This window comes from Peromyscus maniculatus, chromosome 6, assembly GCF_049852395.1.
Source record: "Peromyscus maniculatus bairdii isolate BWxNUB_F1_BW_parent chromosome 6, HU_Pman_BW_mat_3.1, whole genome shotgun sequence".
Classification (NCBI taxonomy): domain Eukaryota; kingdom Metazoa; phylum Chordata; class Mammalia; order Rodentia; family Cricetidae; genus Peromyscus; species Peromyscus maniculatus.
This window is the reverse complement of record NC_134857.1, coordinates 122,545,726-122,566,633: the sequence shown is the minus strand read 5'-3', so window position 1 is coordinate 122,566,633 and position 20,908 is coordinate 122,545,726. Positions and strand designations below refer to the sequence as shown.

The following is a 20,908-nucleotide window of genomic DNA, read 5'->3' as shown; positions in this document are numbered from 1 at the left end:
ATTGCTTATAAGAAATTTAATGTCATAAATCAGTGGGAAAATCTCCTATGTTCATTGGAAGAATAGTATTGTAAACAAGTCTGGTAGTGCAGGCCTATAAACCCTTCTAACTCAGAAGGCTTAGGTAGGAGGATTGCAAGTTCAAGGTCTCCCTGGGCAGCAAAGTGAATTTAAGGCCAGTCCAGATAAGTTAGTTAGGCCATGTCCTAAACTACAAAGTAATACAGATAAATACAGTGTGTTAAAATACAAAGTAAAGACAAAGGATTGAGGTTATAGCACAGTGGTAAAGCCTTTGCCTAACGTGTGTCTTTAGGAGGTAAAATAATAGTAATATTAAAACGTCCATACTACTGAAAATGATCTATAGATTTAATGCAGTCTCTGACAGAAATCTCAATATTCTTTTATTAGCAGTATGTGGGGTGTCCATGATTATGTATACGTATGTGTTTATGAGCCACATGTGTAGAGGTCAGAAGAAAGCTTTCAGGAATTGGTTCTCTCTATCCATCATAGGCTATGGGGCTCAGACTCAGGTCATCGTCTTGGAAGGTAAACACTTTTCACTTTTGCATCATTTTGCCATCCTTCAATATAATTTTTCACAGAGATATTTATAGAAAATATCTATAAAACTTGTATAGAGTCACAAAAAAACTGAATGACCAGAGCCATTTAGGAAAAAAAAAACATCTAGAAGTATCAAAGTACTGGTTCATAGTATATTTTGAAACTATACTAATTAAAACAGTGTAATATTGGCATAAAACAGACATATCAACCAATAAAGTAAGCTGGCTCAGAAATAAGCCTACATATTTATAGTCAATTTTGGCAAAAGTGCTAGGAATACACAATAAAGAAAGTCTCTTCAATAAGTAGTGTTTAGGATGCTGGATATCCACATGTATTAAAATAAAATGGACCCTTAACTCATCCTTACACCAGAATAAATTAAAAATAAGTTGAATGTTTAAATGTAAGATTTGAAACTGTAAGCTACTAGAGGCACACTAGGAGAGAATATTTGTGTCATTGGCCTATAAGTAAGGCCTTCTTGAAAAATCGATAAATAAATGGGATTGCAACAAATTTAAAAGGCTTTTGCATGACAAAGGAAATAATGGATTGAAGAGACAACACACAGGTTGCAGAAAATATATGCAAAACATATTAAGGTATTTTTCAAGGAACTCAGACTACCAATAAAGAAAACATTACCTTAGTTTTTTAAAAAGAGATCAAAAACTTGAATACAGCTGTAGGTGTGGTTCACTCATAGTGTGAGGCTCTGGGTTCTACCCATACCACAAAACTAAGAGGGAGTGGCTTTAAAAAACAGCAAAACAGAAACCCTGAATATAGGCATTTCTCAGAAGACATGCAAATGGAAGTGTTCAATACGTAATTGTTGGAGAAATATAGCTGAAGACCATAGAGAGACATTTCTTCCCTCCTCTTAGATGAGTTATTTATTTAGAAGTTAAAGGATCCATGCTGGCAAGGATAGAGAGAAGGAAATCGTTGTGTATTCTTGGTGCTACTGCAAGTTAGTAGAACTAGTCTGGGAAACACTATGGAGGTTTCTCATAAACAAAAGAAAAAGTAGGTCAGTGGTAAGAGTGTGTGCAAGGTCCCCATTCAGTCTCTAGCACTACAAACACAAAGAATTGCCATATGATTCAGTAGTCTGTCTTACTTCTGAGTATTTGATCAAAGGAGTTAAAATCATCACATCAAAGAGATGATGGCCGTACCCCCATGTTCCTTACAGTATTTTCCATCATAGCTAAGCTGTGGGAACAATTTACATGGTCATCAATAAACAAATGGAGTAAAAGTAGGATTTCAGTCCGGGAATACTGTTCATTTGGGAGAACTTTTAACAAGCACAAGGCTCTGTGTTCAAGCCTCAGTACCACTGCACCCTTGAGTGCTTTTATATACATGAGGAATACCAGTAAGCTCTTAAATAGCTGGAAAACATCATTTGAAACATGGGTGAACCTAGTGGGCTTAATCATAAGTACAATAAGCTATATAAAGAGACAAGTATCAGATTACTTGGATCAGTAACCTAAAAACATTCAACTCAACAATCAATGCCTGATTTAGACATTTCTGGTGTAGAAATGAAACATCATTCTGTATACAATGGTTATTCACCAATTAAAAGTAAGATAAAACTTCAAAAATAGTCTCATGGGATGTTATTTTTAGCACAAATAGAAATGAATGAATGGTTAGTTGAGACTAAATGTACCATACATGAAAGATTGCTGATCTCTGTAAAATAGAGCTGCAGTCTAACAGTGAATTAGCACCTGATACTCCAAAAGGAACTGTTTGAGAAAGAACCATTTCTGAGTATGTAAATGAATCATTCTTAAAGAAGAGGCTAAGAAAATTATGCTTGGATTATGGTGCCCTACTAGATAGCTCAGCAGGAGAGGAGGATCGGGTTCAGGCCAGCCTAGGTTAGGCTACATAGTGCATTGCAGACCACTAGTGCTATACAGTGAAGCTCTGTCTCAAACAATAAAAACCACAACATGTGTCAGGCATGGTGGCACAAGCTTTAATTCCAGCACTCAGAGGCCAAGGCTACATCGTGAAACCCTGTCTCAAAAACAAACCAACACACACAGTGTGGTTAAGTTCCCTGTTTTCATCTTTTTAAAAAATATTGTTTCTTGTGTGTGTGTGTGGGTAGGATACACATGCCACACGTTCCAGAGATTGATTTCTGATTAAGCTTAACACCAAGTGCCTTTATCCACTAAGCTATCTCCCTGACTCACTGTTTTCATCTTGGTTCATTTTTCTATCTTCTCATACCCTCAAACTATAATGAATAATTACACTTACTAATCTAGTGATTATTTTCTTGAATATCTAGTACACACACACACATATATGCAGTTGACTTAGTATGTAAGTAACAAAATTGAGGTTTGTGTTTGTTTTTTTCTGGGGGAGAGTTAATCTTAGCCTTTTTTTCAATGACTAGAATGTGATTTATTAAACTATTCTTTGACAGTAGAAATAGAAATTTAATTTTCCTGCTGTCATCTAAACATGGCATGAAAATTAAAACTGAATTTAATGTGTAGTATAATATAAAGGATGGGCCCAGCAATGGTTGCTCATGCCTTTAACCATAGCACTCGAGAGGCAGAGGCAGGCGAATCTGAGTTCCAGGATAGCCAAGGATATGCAGAGAAACCCTGACTGAAGATAAAGGATGGAATCTGAACCTGTGGAATGGTTTCTTACATTATTCCTTAGTACTCATACCATCCAATGAATTTCTCACTCTTCAACAAACATTTTGAATTGTAAAAGTCTCTTTTTCCATCCCTGGATTTGTTTCCTTATCACTGTCATCATATGATCAAACGGTGTGTGGATCCTCAATATTTAAATTATTCTTATTTTTATTATTTTATCTTATTATTTAATGCCTATGAGTGTTTTTTTTTTTCCACATGCATATATGCACCACATGCATGGCTGGTGCCAAAAGAGGACAGGAAGAGTTACAGTCTGTGAACTTCCATTTGGGTCCTGGGAACCGAACCTGGGTCTTACGCAAGAGCAGCAAATGCTCTAAACTACTGAGCCATTTCTTCAGCTCCACTACTTGAATTCTTCGATGTACTTTAAAAAAATGCTATATGGTAAACTTGGTTTTGTTTTTGCTTGTTTTATGTTTGTTGTGTTTTTCTGTATCATCCTCATAGTTAACTTATTGTCAACTTGCCATAACCTAGATTTGTTAAGAAAGAAGGAAGTCTCCAAAAAGGATCACTCAGGTCAGTTGTCCTGTGTGCATGTCTGTGAGGGATTGTTTTTAGTGCCTTACTTGATGTGGGAAGAAAAATGAAAAGGTGGATACTGTGTGGCACCATTCTATGGGCAGAAGAAAACAGTGTCTTGATTCCCCAAACTTCTCTACTGCTAAGCTTTATACTTACTCTTCTCCCCAAGTCCATATTCAATGGCAACCGTTTATGATTAGCTTTACTTTTAAGAATGCCATAAATAGAAAAATAAAGTATTTAGCCTTTAGAAACGCACTAAAGGCTGGGCGGCAGTGGGGCACACCTTTAATCCCAGCACTTGGGAAGCAGAACCAGGCGAATCCCTGTGAGTTCAAGGCCAGCCTGGTCTACAGAGCAAGATCCAGGACAGGCACCAAAAAACTACATGGAGAAACCCTGTCTCAAAAAACCAAAAAAAAAAAAAAAAAAAAAGGACTAAAGTTAGCCTATTGCCTTTGAGATTCATCTAAGAAATATGTATTAGTAATTGTACAATTTTTCTCAGTATATATATATCACAGGTTATTCATTCACCAAGGATATTGGAATTACTATTTTGTTTTAGGCAATCATCAGCCAAGTTTCTATAAATACTCATGAATGGAATTTTGTATGAGCAAATCTTTACTTTGATAAACATCTATGACTGAGATTGCAAAGATATATGTGTTAGGGTTTCTTATTGATGTGAAGAGACACCATAACCACAACAACTCTTATAATAGAAAACATTTATTGGGGTGGCTGGCTTACAGTTTCAGAGGTTTAGTACGTTATCATCATGGCAGGAAGCAAGCAAGGTAGCATGCAGGTAGACAGGGTGCTAGAGAAGGAGCTCAGAGTTCTTACATCTTGACTTACAGGCAACAGGAAGCGGTTTGAGACTCTGGGCATAGCTTGAACATGTATGATACCTCAAAGCCCACCTCCATAATGACACTTCCTCCAGCTAGACCGCACCTACTCCAACAAGACCACACCTCCTAATAGTGCCACTTCCTTTGGGAGCCATTTTCTTTCAAACCACCACAATGTGCTTTACTGTCCTTAAACTTAACAGAAACTGCCAACATATTTTTCAGAGAAACTGTTTCCTTCTTACCAGCAATGCATGGATGGGGATTCTGTAATACTACATGCTCACCAACACTTAGTATTGAAGGTCTGTTTTCTAGCCAGTCTCAGGTGTGTTGTGGATGACAGTATGCCTTATGATTAGAGAAATGAAGCAGAAGGATAAAGCATTTAAGCAGAATTTAAGAAGAAGCTGCCTATGCCTTAGGTGCAGAGTTTATATACAGAATGAAGTCTCCTTTCCTAGCAGATGCAGTGTATAGCTATCAGACAATAAGATGCAACATAGTAGCAATTCTGAACAATGTTAATATTAGCGTTCTTTCACCTAAATCAAAAGCTGTCACACCCCACAATTTTTTTTTCAGAGCTGAGGACCGAACCCAGGGCCTTGTGCTTGCTAGGCAAGCGTTCTACCACTGAGCTAAATCCCCAGCCCTACACCCTACAATCTTACCTATCTCCATTGCTTGTAATGTGTTAAGAAACCTAACCAGAGCCAGGCAGTGGTGGCCCACGCCTTTAAACCCAGTACTTGGAGGCAGAGGCAGGCGGATCTCCGAGTTCGAGGTCAGCCTGGTCAACAAAGCATGTTCCAGGACAGCCTGTTACACAGAGAAACCCTGCCTCAGAATATCAACAACAAAAGAAACCTAATCAAAGTTGATGTTGGTTTATTAAATAGCAAAATTGTTTTAGTTGATAGTTTCTGACAAAGGTCACAATGAATACCCAAAATACAAAAGGTCCATCATATTTTGAGTAGGTTCCAGGTACTATAAGAGGTAAGTCTACCTATTTAAGTAGAAAAGTTGGACTTTGGAGGAAGTATAAGCAGGTAACTAACATAAGACAAGATTCTGAAACAATTTGTTTTTAAATCAATTTATGAGTACCAACTGAAAACCAAAATGTAGAACTTAGTGCCTTGTAGACTTGCAGACAGATAAAAGCTTAAGGAAATGGATAAGTGGATGAATAATGCTTCTGTATAATATTACTTTTACTAATTTAGATTTGGCCCATTGCTTCAGTTGTCTTTCCTCTTAACTGTTTTAAAGGAAATAAATAGATTTGTCCCATAAGCAGACACTCTGGCTGTATAAGTACATCTTGATGAATTTTGAGCATAGAGTCAGTTAGCTATAAATGAAGACCAAAGGTTATATATGATTGAGTAGTCATCCAGCTAGATCATTACATTGCTTTATAGTTGCTCACCACTTAGATGACCTTTAAACCTTGTTTTTATTATTTATTAAGAAGAAAAAGAAGCTAGGCAGTAGTTTCCTCCCTGGGGTATTTTGTGAACAAGATGTTTTAATAGAGTATGGGTCAGGCATAAGGCACCTAAGCTCACCTGATCAGAATGTGAAACTTCTCTGGATGTAAGTAAAATCTTAATGATGTCAACTACATTCCTAATCTCAAAGAGGATCAAGGGGGGCTGGAGAGATGCCTAGGAGCACCTAAAGCTCCTGCAGAGGGCCTAAGTTCAGTTCTTAGCATACACATAGCAGTTCAAGCCACTGTAACTCTAGTTCTAGGGGATCTACTGTCCACTTCTGACCTACACAGGCACTACATGCGCGTGATGGACTTACATGCAGGCAAAATACATATACATGTGAAATAAAAATAAATATTTTTAAAAGGACAATTAGAAAAATGATCTAAAGATATTATTTATTCCCATGTTCTAAACCTCTAATATATCTTTGAAGCACTTACTCAGTTGTGGTTTTATCAAAAAATATTAAAAATAAGCCAGTCAGCAAGATGGTTTAGAGTAGTAAAGGTTTCCCGCCTCACCTGATGACCTGAATTCTATCTTGAGGATCCCATGGGGGAAGGAGAGTACTGACTCCTACAAGTAGTCCTTTAACATCTACACCCACATTGTGATAGATTTGCATGTGTGCACATGCATGCGCATTACAAAATGTTACTTGAAAAGGCGCCAGAAGCAGCATGTCACATGCACTACACATTTGTGGTGGGGAAGGGTGATAGCAAATCAGCAAATGTTCTGGCCTTCAGAAGTTCCATCCCTAGCGATCATTTCATTTAACCATGCTCTATTTTCTGGTAACTCAAAAGCTGTATCTCTAGCCAGGATATTTTCTTTGAGCTGTACTGGTAGTCGGTAAACAGAAGAGCATCTTGTTGTGTTTTCCTTGTACCATGTCTAAGGTTGAACTCTTCACTGCAGAGCTACTTGTAAATCTTTGCCTGTGTTTTCCATGTTAATGACATCACCTCAGTGGCCATAATTAGAACTTGTCTCTTATCCTTCTAGTCACCTTCACTTTCCCATTCAGATCACCAAGGTCTGAGTCTGTCTTTAACGGATCTGTATCTTTTCTTCTTAGCAGCCAGTTTTTCTTCATTCCATTGTAAACATTGCTACCAGCATTATTTTTAACCTAGTATTCAGTGAGGAGTTGGGTTTTTGTTGATTGGGTTGGTTTGGCTTGTTTGCTTGCTTCCTTGTGTTTTTGTTTTTCGAGGCAAGATCTTGTAGCCCAGGCTGACCTCAAACTTAGTAGCAGCCAACAGTGACCTTGGAATCCTGAGTGCTAGGATTATAGGTGTAACACACATTCAAGCTTCCTAATAATGTTTTGATTTTATTGTTTCCTTATTTATGTATTATGTGGGTCCCTATTCTCTATAAATATAGCACAAATTTGTAACATGTTAGAGATTCCCTTTATGGCCTGGCATCTGCATATTACTTCAGCTTCTGCCATTAATCACAACTCCCAATTTCCCCCCTTGCAGCTGTGTTTGTTTGTCTCTTTTGCCTCCCTATTCTTGCACACATATGTTTGTATGTAAGGGTTTATATACCAGTGAGACTCCCTTGGGGAAAGTAATTTTCCTTTGCAAGCGGCTAATTAGAGATAGATAGTTTCTTTGGGGGTGGGAATGCACGTCTACTTCACAATCTCAGTGCTGGGATCCAGTCTGGTTTGGATCTGTGCTGGCCCTATGCATTTTTTAGCATTATCTTTTTGATACTTTTCAATTTTATGTATTTACTCTGCTTATTTCACATTACACATAACATGTTAATTTTTTAAAATGTATTTTTTGAGGATTTCATGTGTAAACACTAATATCAGTGTCTCTATTTTACTCCCTTCTCCTCTTCCTTTTCTTCTTCCTTCTCTTCCTCCTCTTCATCTTCTTTTTCTTTCCTTTTTCCCCTTTCTTTCTTCCTTTTCCTCCTTGTTCTTCTCCTTCTTCAACCCAGAGACTAATTAGTGCAACCTAGTATATGTGCATGCTTTGGAGCCATCCACTGGAGCATGGGCAACTTAACCTGTGGCTACACCAAAGAAGGATGAGCATCTCTACCTGAGCACCTGCCCACTGCTAATGATTCCTCAGCTGGGGGCCCCATTAACTCTGTTGGAATTTTGTGCAGGTAACCACAACCTACTGTGAGCTCAAGAGTGCAGTAGCCATGTCACATCCAGAAAACAGCACTGCTGTCTGTACTGCTCTAACATTCTTTTAACTGCCCTCTTTTCTGTGTTCTTCCTCAGTTTTGGGAGGTGTGAGTTAGTTGATAAAGGTGTCCTGTTTAGGAACTGGAGAGATGGCTCAGTGGTTAATACTACTTTTCCAAAGGACCTGAGTTTGGTTTCCAGCACCCATGTCAGGTGGCTCACAACTGCCTGTAAGTCTAGTTCCAAGGTATCCAGCATCCTCTTGTGATTCTGCACACACAATCACGTACTCATACACAGACAAACGTGCACATAATTCAAAATAAATCTTTCAAAGATGATGTCACATTTAGAGCTGAGCACTTATATCAGTAAGTGAAATTTTTACCAGGCTAATTCTGTAGACATTTTTCACACATGTGACTTTTTTCCACTTGAGCTTTGTGAGTTTTTAACTGTGTACTAGAACTTTGTGTTAATACTTGTTGAAATGCAGATTTGATGTCTGTTTTTTTTTCTTTATTTTTATGACCATATTGAGTATATACAAATTTAAAATTGATGGGTATTGAATTGAAATAAAATAGCTATCTTATCTATATTCTGTCTGTTGATTTAGGGGGAGAATTTTATGACTGGAGAATATATCATTTGCATTCCTTTAACTCTCTATCTATCTATCTATCTATCTATCTATCTATCTATCTATCTATATTTCTTTATATAAATATGCTATATGTTTCTTTTGTTTGTTTGTTTCGAGATAGGGTGGCCTTGGCTGTCCTGGAACTTGTTCTGTAGACCAGGCTGGCCTTGAACACAGAGATCTACCTGCCTCTGCCTCATGAGTTCTGGGATTAAAGGCTTGTGCCACCACCATCTGGCTGCTTTAGGTCTCTTGTAAGCAGCATATAGTAACATTTGAGTGTATCTATGTGTGTATACATGCATGTGGCTGTCAGGAAACAGCCGCTGGTGTCATTGCTTTTGAGACAGGGTCTTACATTGGTTTGGAACTCACCAGGTGGTCTCTGATGGCTAGCCAGAAAGCCTAGAGATCCACCAGTCTCTGCCTCCTTTGTGCTGGGATTACAAATATGTGTTACTACACCTGGCCTTTTATGTGATACTAGGGATCAAATTATTTGAGTACTAGGGCTTAAACTCATGTTCTTGAGCCTGTAAGACAAGTACTTGACTGGCAGAGCTATCTCAGTCCAGATTTGATTTTATTGAGTTTTTTCAGTCTAATCTTTGCTGCTTGCCTGTATCATTTATATTTAAATAATTGCTATTGTATTTGTGTTTGTAATAGAATATCTTTATACTTTTAACATTTGCTTTTCTCACCATTTGTGCCAATTTAAAAATATTAAAAAGCAGTTTCTTTGTTGTAATTGATTGATTTAGCTGGTACAACATCTATATTTATCAAAGTCTATATTGATTGTTACTATTACCTGTCCCTGTCCACCTTCCCTCCCCATATATATCTACCTAGAGTTGGTTGACTATCTTGAATCTATTTATTGTTATCTCTCACTAGTCCTAAAAACTTGGTCGCTGTATTTTCAATGCTAGCCTATTTTTTTATGAGTCTGATATGCTCTTAATCTCATCTGTTGTAGTAGGTAAGACCCAAGTACTAGTGCCAAGTGCTAGTATTCAAGATGCCTAGAATCTCTGAGGGAAAACTGAACAGAAAACAGATCATTGTTAGTATATAAAATTTCAGTCAAGGGAAGAATGTGTGTCCAGTTAGACTGAAGGATGTTAGGGAATGTTTCCTAGAGAAGTGATACTTATACCAACAGTAGTATGGAGGAATGTTTTTCATTTCTCAGAAACAGCTGAAAATTTTAACATCAGATTTGCCAGGAAAGTAATAGTGGTAGGCTAGCTTGGCTGAACAGCATAAGTCTTTAGAGCCCAGTTGCTGATTTGAGTATTTAGTTGGTAGGCAATCATTTAAAAATATTTCCATGAAAGAATTAGTCCTGCACACTATCCATCTTAAAACATAGCAATTTATGTTGGTTAGTGTTCATAAAGACATGATTTCATTGACCTATCCCTGTTGCTGTCAGCTATAACTTAAGTAAAACATATTGATGTACAATCATTCAACCAAATTTATTAAGTTTGTCTATCATTTTAAACTACTATAATGATGCTTAGAAGATTGGAAATGTGCATAATTTCTTATGGTAACCCCCAATTGTTTTGTTTATTATTTTTACAGTGGATGCATCAATTGGAGATTTGTTTGTAGTCATAAGAATGGAGCTAACTTTAAGTGTCAGAGTGTATGTTAAGTTCAGGCATGGTGTTGCACACCTGTAAACTAGCATGTAGGAGATTGAGACTACCCTGGTTCCAGGGCATAGGGAGACTGTCTCAAACAGATAGATAAACTGCTATATCCCCATTTTTTTCTTATAACTTAAAGACAGCCTTAAAATTAAAACAACAAACACAATTTTTATCTTATAAGCTTTGGGGTTTTTTGTTTTTTGTTTTTCCTGAAACTAGATCTGTGTAAACCAGGCTGTCTTCGAACTCACAGAGATCTGCCTGCCTCTGCCCTCTAACTGCTGGAATTAAAGGAATGTGCCACCACTACCAAGCAAGCAATTTTTTTTAATTTCCTTTAATTTTTTTTCTTATTACATCTCTTTATGCCATATGTATATGTACAGAGTAGGGCGCATATGTGAAGGTCAGAGGACAACTTTCAGGAGTCAGGATCCTGGGCCTTGAACATACAGGTCATCAGACTTGATGCAAGCTCTCTACCCATTGAACCATCTCACGAACCCAAATTTCCTATATTACATGAAGTGAACATTAATTAGTGAAGACCTTTTTTTTTTTTTCTTTGCTTTTTGAGACAGGGTTTCTCAGTGTAGTTTTGGTTCCTGTCCTGGATCTTGCTCTGTAAACCAGGCTGGCCTCGAACTCACAGAGATCCGCCTGGCTCTGCCTCCCGAGTGCTGGCATTAAAGCCGTGTGCTACCGCTGCCCGGCCTAGTGAAGACTTTTTGTTCCCACAGTTTTAAATACTAACAAGTACACTGGAAACTATTTGTTTTCAAAGCTACGAGTTAACCAATAACCTACATCATTGTGATCCTCCTGCCTTAGACTCTTGAGTGCTGGAAGTAAAACATGAGAGACTATACCTAGCTATTTCTCTAATTTCTAAATGAAAAAATAGAGAGGAGCAGCATCCCATTAAAAAAAGCATACTAAAAGTTGGTGCTGTATTTGTGACCTTTGAAAATTACTTCTCTGTAAAGATTAAATGAAGAGGACTGTCCACTGTTAAGCTGAACCGTGATTTAATCTATTATACCTGTAGTATTGTTCACCATATTAGCTACAGTACAGCTATGTTAAATATGCAGTCATAACCACACCGATAATTAACAGCCATAAGATTAACCCTGCAATACAGACTCTAGAGCTCTGGCTTACCTGTTCTTTTCCTGTGGTCCTTCAGACTGAAGTCAGTGTACACTGCTTCCATAAGTTAACATACAATAAATAGTTCAGAGTCAACCACAGTAATATACAGGAATTTAATATACACCATCTCTACCAAAACATACAAATTTGTATATATGTTTCCAGACACAAGGAACTTTTTTTACATCTTCAGGCAAAGCATATTGTTAGACAACCCTAACTACAAGGATTTCATGTCATGATACAACTTGTGTGCCCACCACCTTTTACCCATTGAACCTCTGATCCATGTGGAAACATGAAGAGGACAGCTTTCATTTCATTTAAAGGCAAATGTTTAGACAGGGATCATTTCTCCCCTCATCCCAGGCTAAACACCATCCGCAGCTTTACAAACAACACATTCCTGTTCTTTCCTCAGCAGGGCCTTTGTACTCTTCATACACTTTAGTTTTTTTTTTTAAAAAATGTGCTTTTATGGTAATTATGCCCCAGATTCTGTGTGATTTGGATTTTTTCTACAACCTTTATATCATTTATATAAAAAGACAAAGAAAAAAATGTTTTCAGAACTATATTATGTATTATATTATAACCCCAGTAGAGATTATTTTCTACAGTAAATGTGGCCAGTTGATAGTTATTAAATATTTACTGTGCACTACACCCTTTTCTCAAGTCTTTATACATAACTCATTTAATCTTCACAATAATCTTCTGAGGCACATGGTGTTTTCATTCCAGAAGAACGTGTGACAGGGCCATTCAGTAACTTTCCTGTGTTATAAGGTTTGAACTGGATGGATCTCAGTGTCTAAATAATTTAGATGTAAGCACTCTTCTTGTCCCCCCCCCCCCCTTTGAGACTAGGTTTTCCTGTGTAGCCCTGGCTGTCCTGGAACTTGGCACAGTAGACCAGGCTGTCCTCAAACTTAGAGATCCGCCTGCCTCTGCCTCTGGAGTGCTGGGATTAAAGGCGTGCTCCCCTATACCCAGGGTTAGATCTAAGCAGTTTTACCCTCTGTACTGCATATGGTCAGTAGTTCTTGTGTGCTATTTTGAAAGCATAGGTATATTTTATGTCACTTTTCTATAAGAATGTGTTGTATATAAAATGATTTTGGCTAATTCAGTTACAATAGAACTATTTCTTAAAGTGAATTCTAGCTAATAACTTGATGGCTTTGTCTAAGTCTTGAAATAGGTAATATCTGTCTCAAAGGGTTACTTAAGGATTAATAGCATACATACTCATGTGATACATGATCATACTGTTGTTTTCCTAAATATTCATACATATACAGAGTTTGGGATAGTTGCTTACAAGCTTTTAAATGCATAACAGAATAAATGCTAAATATAATATAGTACAGCAATCAATAGGGTAGAGGTCAAAACAGAATTGATTAGATTCAAATCTGGTTTTGCCACTTAATAGCTGTATTACATGGGGCACATTTCTTAATCTCTTGTGCTCTGCTTTTCTTATTTGTAATGTGAGTATGATTGTTCAGGGCTGATGCTTGTTTATTCATTTATATTTACTACACTTACTATTTGGGTGTGTGTATAGATGTTGGCGTGCATACATCATGCATGTGGAGGTCAAATGACAACTTGGAGGAGTTGGTTCTCTCCTTCCATCGTGTAGCTCTTAGGGATCAAACTCAGGTCATCAGCCATGACAGTAAGTGCTCTTACCTGCTGAACAATCTTGTTTCCATATATACTCATATTTTAGAAGCATTTTGATTAGTATGTGTATCTAGTTAATTGCATATAAATGTTGTTTTGTTTTTTGTGTTTTCTGAGGCAGGTTCTTGCTCTGTAGCCCAAACAGGCCTTGAACTCATGTTATTCCTGTTTCTCCTGATGAGATTACAAGTGTGACATACCATGTCTGGCCTCATTGTTTGCCTGACCTATTTTTAAATTAGGGGAACTAGTGTGGATATGAAATAAACCAATGACCTTCAATATGAACATTTAGAGATATAATCAAATTATTAGAAGTCAATTGCCATACATAGTCACCTTTGAAGTCATTTATATTTTGTTTTTAATGTAAATATAAATAACACAATGCTAGGGAACATTATTTTAAGCTGTGTTACTTTGCTTGTCTAAAACACTTGCTGGTCTAATAAAGAACTGACCAGCCAATAGTGAGGCAGGAGAAAAGATAGGCAGGGTTGGCAAGCAGAGAGAAGAAATAGAAGGAGAAATCTGGGAAGAAGAAGGTCTGAGGAGGAGGAGGGCTCCAGGGACCAGCCACCCAGCTACACAGCAAGCCACAGAGAAAGAGTAAGGATTTACAGACATAAGAGAACAGGAAAAGTCCAGAGGCAAAAAGACAGAAGGGTTGATCTAAGTTAAGAAAAGCTGGCAAGAAACAAGCCAAGCTAGGGATAATTAAGAATAAGCCTCCGTGTGTGATTTATTTGGGAGCTAGATGGTGGACCCCCCCAAAGAGCCTAAAAACAAACAATACAGTGTTCTGTAAAATACACCATAGAAATAGTAAATATTTGATCTCTTTATCCTACCTCTCACAATCTGATGTCAATCAATAGCCTTGAACAGTTTCCATTGTAGTTGAATATTCTCACAGTATAAAACAAAATGTGAACATTTTTGTGCTTAATTCATTAGCACTTAATGTCAGCATGACCTTTGAAAACTCTCACTTAGTTCTGTTTACAGAGAATTACCAGGGTAGAATTTGTGTAATGTTTGGATATTTTATTCTTTTATCAATAATTGGACAAAGGGGAATTTTATTGTTGAATAAAGTAGTCAAATTGCTAAGGTTTAATTTAAAAGTAGTAATATTGAAAAGGCTTGAGTAGGCATAATTCAGCTTAAAATAGATTTCACTTTGTAGCCCACACTGGTCTCAACCTCCTATGTACAGTGATTGTACCATGCCAGACCCAAAATGGTCTATAGGGCGTAAAGCTGAACTAGCAGGTAGTTCTGCAACTTGGGTAATTCCTTTGCTTGAGTTATTTAATTCTTTATTATCTATAAACATAAGGAAATTCCATTTAAGTGACTTGAAACTCATTTCAAACTCTGTTATTCTTTGAATATATTAACTTACAGATTATATTTTCAATGATAATTCTTATTAATGTATATCAATTGTACAATAGAATGGGTTTTATTGTGCCATTTTCACACATGCAAATAACATACTTTGGTCAGATTCACCCTGATATCCAATTTTAAGCAGCAGTTGATCCTAGTAACATTAACATAATATTGTATATACAGATTGTCCAAGGACTCCAGATACTCCAAATAGTGATTCTCGTAGTTCTACTAGCAACAATAGATTGATGGCCTTACAGAAACAACTGGATATAGAACTTAAAGTAAAACAAGGTGCAGAGAACATGATACAGATGTACTCAAATGGCTCTTCAAAGGTAAGTAAATCCCTAGTATTTGTAGATTGCATATTTTTGAGTTTGCCTACTCCCTAAAATTCATTTGTTACCCTGGTGTCAGTAATAGGCGTAATTTGACTCTCATGGCAGACCTTCACAGACTTGCTACTTCTGGCAATGTGAACTCCCTGTTGAGGTCAGCAGGTGACTATACCTTCTAAAACTCTCCCATTGCAAATAAGCATCTCTTTCATTCCATTTAATGCCATATTTTTCATATATTTTTGGTTTGGGTTGGTAATTTCAGGGTTTAAGCAGTATATAATGGTTCTGAGACAATTTTAGCCTCAAAGTAGGAAAGTACAGACAAAAAATAGAATGTTTTTAAAGGCAATGGTATAAAAATTGTGTATTGTCTCAAAACCTAGTTAATGAGTAATGAACATGGAGTTCTCTGTATTTGTGACATTTCTATAAACCTGAAATTACATCAAAACAAAAAACAATCTGTTCTCCCAAAAAAAATCTAGACTATGATGAATTTTCTGGCCACTACCAGGGTTTGGGAAAGGACTAGTGAGAAACTGACATCCAAGCATCACTGACTACATGAATTACCATTGGACATCCTTGAGATTCTGATGTTGTAACTGCCTGAAAATCGGTGTTGAGGGCGCAGTTAATAATGAGAACATGCTTGTAGATATACTGTGGCAGGAAAAAAAACCACTGGGAACCTCTCAACTATATTATACTAATGGTTTTTCCCAACATAAAGTATCATAGATTGTATGATTCTGAAAATCTGGGGTGCATTTATTATAAATTTACCTATCTGATCTCAGTTATTTTAAAGATTCTTATCTCTGAATATCAATGTTTCTTCATATTCTAAAACTTACATTTGTGTGTTACTCTTCTGTGTGGTGTGTATGTGTTTGGTTCCACAGTATGTGTAGAAGTCAGAGGACAACTGTGGGAGTTAGTTCTCCCCTACCACAATGTGAATCCTAGGGATCAGACTTAGGTCATCAGCTTTGGCAGCAGGTATCCTGACGCTACGAACCTTCACACTTGCCCCCCAATTCTTTATTTATTTGTTTGTTTATTTGTTGTGTGTGTGTGTATGTGTGTGTGTGTGTGTGTGTGTGTGTGTGTGTGTGTGTGTGTGTGTGTGTGTGTAGCTCTTATTTTTTATTCCAGCTTGGAAAGAATGTGAAACGAGAGAGGAGAGGATCATTTCTTAAAGTCTTGCATCCCACTTTTCCACTGAACAAAGAATATGTATATAATAAGTAAGATTTTAAGGTTAATTATGAAAATTATCTGGATTATATAACATCTAAAAATTTAGTGGAATATATTTTTATTTGATAGAATATTACTTTACTAACCTTTCATATTTACTATTGGAAGACAAAATTATAATTTCCTGTTTTTATCGCCCTATCAATGCCCTCCATTCAAGTCCCTTTCTCATATTCATGTCTTTTCTGTTTTATTTTGTGACCCAATGAGTTTAACTAAAGCCATCTATGTAACCATTGGGTGAAACTATCCATTGAAGGAAGCTTGCCACACTTAACAAGGGATACACAACTGAAGGCACTAACTCCTCCCCTTCCAAAATCTGTCAGTAGCCAATAGCTCATGAGGGAGGGCCCTATGAACACTTTATTCATGCCTCTTTGTTGACAGGCCTACACTTGTGCAGGCCACCAAAGCTGCTATGGGTTTATGTGTGTAGTGGCTGTGTCTTGCTTCAAAGGTGGCAGTTCACGTCTCTCTATTGTTCGAATATTACATTCTTGCCCCTCCCTCTTCCATGGTGTTCCCTGATGGTATAGATGTCTTGGTTAGGGATGAGTGAACACTCAACTGTCACTTGATCTCAGCATCTTGAGAAACCACAGATCTCTGCATTTGCCAAATCTTCTCTGATGAATGCTTTTTTGAGACAGTGTCTCACTATCTAGCCCACACTGGCCTAAAACCCACAATCCCCCTGCCTTGGCCTCTCAAGTACTAGACATTCGCTAATGTGCCCAGCTTTATTAGCCTTTAGTGATTTTATTATTGGCCTTTAGTATAGGAAATTTTTATTTTTATGAAAGGTTGTTATAAAATGTTATACTACATGATGCCAAGCATTTTAAAATTAAATTAAGCCAGTCAGTGCTGTCTGTCATAAGATTTTTTAAATCCCAGGTTGATGGATTAATTTGAGGTGTTTAGGATCTGCTCAAAGTTAAAGTGTGGATAAAAGGACCATAGGTCCCATTGTATTCTTCTAGTGGTCTTAGAGACTAAGAATCAACAGATATAAATTGAACAGTGTTATGAACATACTAAAATCAAAGAAGTACACGGATAATTTACAAAAAACACAAATCCAAACTAAACATACCTGTAAAGTACTAAAACATAATTATATTCCAGTAGCTTTTGAATTTTAATTAGGAAATCTCTCAATTAATGATGCTTAATTAGAAGACCAAAGCCTATTAGCAATGCTGTAGTTTCCAACATAATCTTAACATCTTTCTTCTGTCTAGACATGATCTTAACTGGTAACTTCTAAAAGGATCCAAGTATATTTTTATGAGATTAGAGATCAAATCGAATTGAAATTATTCAGAGTACTGAAAGGATCTAATTTACTCATGGTAGGTCCTGGGATATAAGCTTTTAGAAGATCAATCTTAAAAAGGCAATAAATAGCATGTATAAATAATTGCAAATAATAGTAGTGGCTTGAACAAATGACTCTGGAAACTCGGAGAAGTACCACTGAAGTACTGTAACACATCATTGAAGTCTCATCTATGGAATTTGAAAGACAATTTGATATTTAAAAACTAAATTCAGCAGGGCTCGGTAGCCCATACCTATAATCCCAACACTTAGGAAGCCAAGGCAGGAGGATCATAACTGTAAGGCCAGCATGGACTGTGTAATGAAACTATGTCCACAAACAAAGGGTGTAACTGCTTTCTAGGGATGGTGGTATGTGTTGCCTGGTTAAGACACTGAGGTCATTGGTAGGGCTATAACACAGATTTGTAGCATCATTTTTAACCTAAGTTGAGAGGAAGTAGAGTTCACTTTTTGTGTGTATGCTATACATGTATGTACAAGTAAATAAGCAAGTGGGTGTACGTGTGTGGGGAGGTTAGACATTTAAGTAGTTTGTTTTTATGGCAGTCCATGTTAAATGACTTCATATGTCTTGAAGCAGCAGTAAAAATAAACGCGATAGAAGCAAGCTATTGGTACCTGGATGAGGAAGAATACAGTCAAAAATGACCCTTAGATGATACATAGGCAGACCGAATTGAGTGTGCTGTTCACATTGATAAGAAATTCACAAGAGGGAATAAGAAGTTTTGGGGTAAGGGTGATGAGTTTCAGTTTGGCAGTCAAGTCCTCTTAAGCACTCTAGTTACTGGTTTCTATATGATATAAACCACTATTCCTATATGTGGTATGACCAGAGTTGCCCTTTCAAATATTAGGTCAGACATTCTAAACCTCCTGCTCAAACCTCAAAACCTTCCATCATTGTTTAGACAAAATCCAAAGTCCTTATTCTGAGTTGGTAAACCCACAGAATTTATCCCTAGGTGTCTTATATTCTAAAAACACATTTTTTGCCCTGCTCTGTACCTTCACTGACCTTTTTCTATCCTTCGAATATAGCTAGTTTTATGAAATGGGGTGTGAGAGGCTTTGGCAGGTGGAGCCAAGGTGCCCCACAGTGGGTGAGAGACAAAGACACCATGCAGACAGCACTCAGTGGAGAGTTTTATTTGGTGGAGGGAAGAGAGGGGAGAGGGAGCGGAGAGAGAGGGAGAGAGAGAAAGAGGAGAGCATGCTACCTTGTGGCGAGATGGGGAAGGGAGAGGAGTCCTTTCTTAAAGGGAACAGGAATGTAGAATGCTGGGTGGGCCAGGGTATTATCTGCTTTTTGGCCAGGATTCCAAGAAGTGGGTCTTGGGTGGGCCAGGGTATTATCTGCTTTTTGGCCAGGATTCCAAGAAGTGGGTCTAAATGCTAACAGCATACTCTACTCAAGGCCTTTGTCTTAAGTATTTTCTTCTCCTAAATATTTTCATGACTTTTTCCTCACTTTCTTTAAGTTATTAGATGCAACTGTGTCACAGCAAGCTCGTTACCCCTGTCCCAAGTGAAATAGTAACAGTTCTCCCCTTCACTACACTGCCACTAAACTGAAATTAGTTTATATATGATATGCATGTCTTCTTCCCATTCACAGTACTGTTCTTTTAAAGCTGTGTCTGACCAGGCTGTCTTTGAACTCATTATGTAGTTAGGCTGGCTTCAAATGTGTGATCCTCCTGCCTTCTAAGTGCTGAGATTCTTCTAGGTGTGTGCATCCATGCCTGCTACACGATCAATTCTGCTGTCCTGTGTTTAACATTAGAATGCAAATTTTATGTAGGCCAAGAACATTGCTTTGCTTTTCACTGTCTGTATTGTTTAGAATTCCCACCTAGTGCCCTAACATACTTTATTACAAAACTCATTACTGGTTACAAGACTGAATGCCACTCTGTCACTCATTTGTTACCACTATCTTCCATTGGCCCATCTGGGTACTGTAATTACTTTTTCTTTATCATTTATATGACTAAGATATTTTTATTTTTTATTTTTTTTTTTATTTATTTTTTTTTTTTTTGGGTTTTTCGAGACAGGGTTTCTCTGTGTAGCTTTGCGCCTTTCCTGGGACTCACTTGGTAGCCCAGGCTGGCCTCGAACTCACAGAGATCCGCCTGGCTCTGCCTCCCGAGTGCTGGGATTAAAGGCGTGCGCCACCACCGCCCGGCTATTATTATTAATAGAGACCTGGAGATGGCGTACATCTATCTTACCTTATTGTCTAGGGAGTATTATTTCTTAGCATTTCCTCATTGTGCAGTTGTGACTCCGTATGACATCACTGACATTTTCAGCATAGTTTCTGAAGGTTTTGATAAGGCTTGTTAAAGAGACATATCTTGTGCTTATGTTCAGATAGTACACAAAGCTATTTATTAAAATCTAGGGTTCTTTCTAAAGTTTTTCCTCCTTCCCTTCTGTTCTCGCAAGCCTTGTCATACTTTTTCCTAATTGGGAAGTACCCCTTTATCTATCTTTGTCTCCCCATTCATGGATTAAGATTCTAACAGGCCAAATCTTGTATTTTAACTGAGTCTGGTAATGAATGTTTAACGTAGGGGAAGTATGTTACAAGTATTATAGAAAGGTTAAGATAATAATGGGCTCATTTATTTGATAGTTGTATATTTCTGAGATGCATGTTATTCCCAGCATGGCTTTACAAAACAGTATATTTTAAAAAGTATTTTTGTTTTTTTGAGATAGGGTCTCACTATGTAGCTCCCTTCTCCTCCAACCATCCATGAGAGAGCTTCCAAGTATCCAAGGGAGGGAGAGAGAGAGAAAACAAAATGTTATCATAGTTATAAAATAATAAAGGAAATGGCTTTACTGAAAACCATACTATTGCATAGTTTCTTTACTCGTTATATTTTTACATTTAAAGATGAGATACTGTACCATTCTTTTGTTGCTCTAAAGGATTTTTAACCATGATTATGCACTAGCAGTTAATTTTAGCATTATCTAACACAGAAGCTCTGTATTCAGAGAGCTGTATCTCCTT

General features: G+C 37.3%; 1 protein-coding gene across 8 annotated transcripts in view; it reads left to right on the top strand.

Moving 5' to 3' along the window:
* Positions 1-20,908, top strand: part of Pkn2 (protein kinase N2) — a 151,599-nt gene that overhangs the window by 77,116 nt on the left and 53,575 nt on the right. For all 8 annotated transcript variants that reach the window (XM_076575085.1, XM_076575082.1, XM_076575084.1 and 5 more), the window contains one exon: positions 15,104-15,258. In XM_076575085.1, the coding sequence (XP_076431200.1) occupies positions 15,104-15,258 (155 nt within the window). The remainder of the gene's footprint in view (positions 1-15,103; positions 15,259-20,908) is intronic.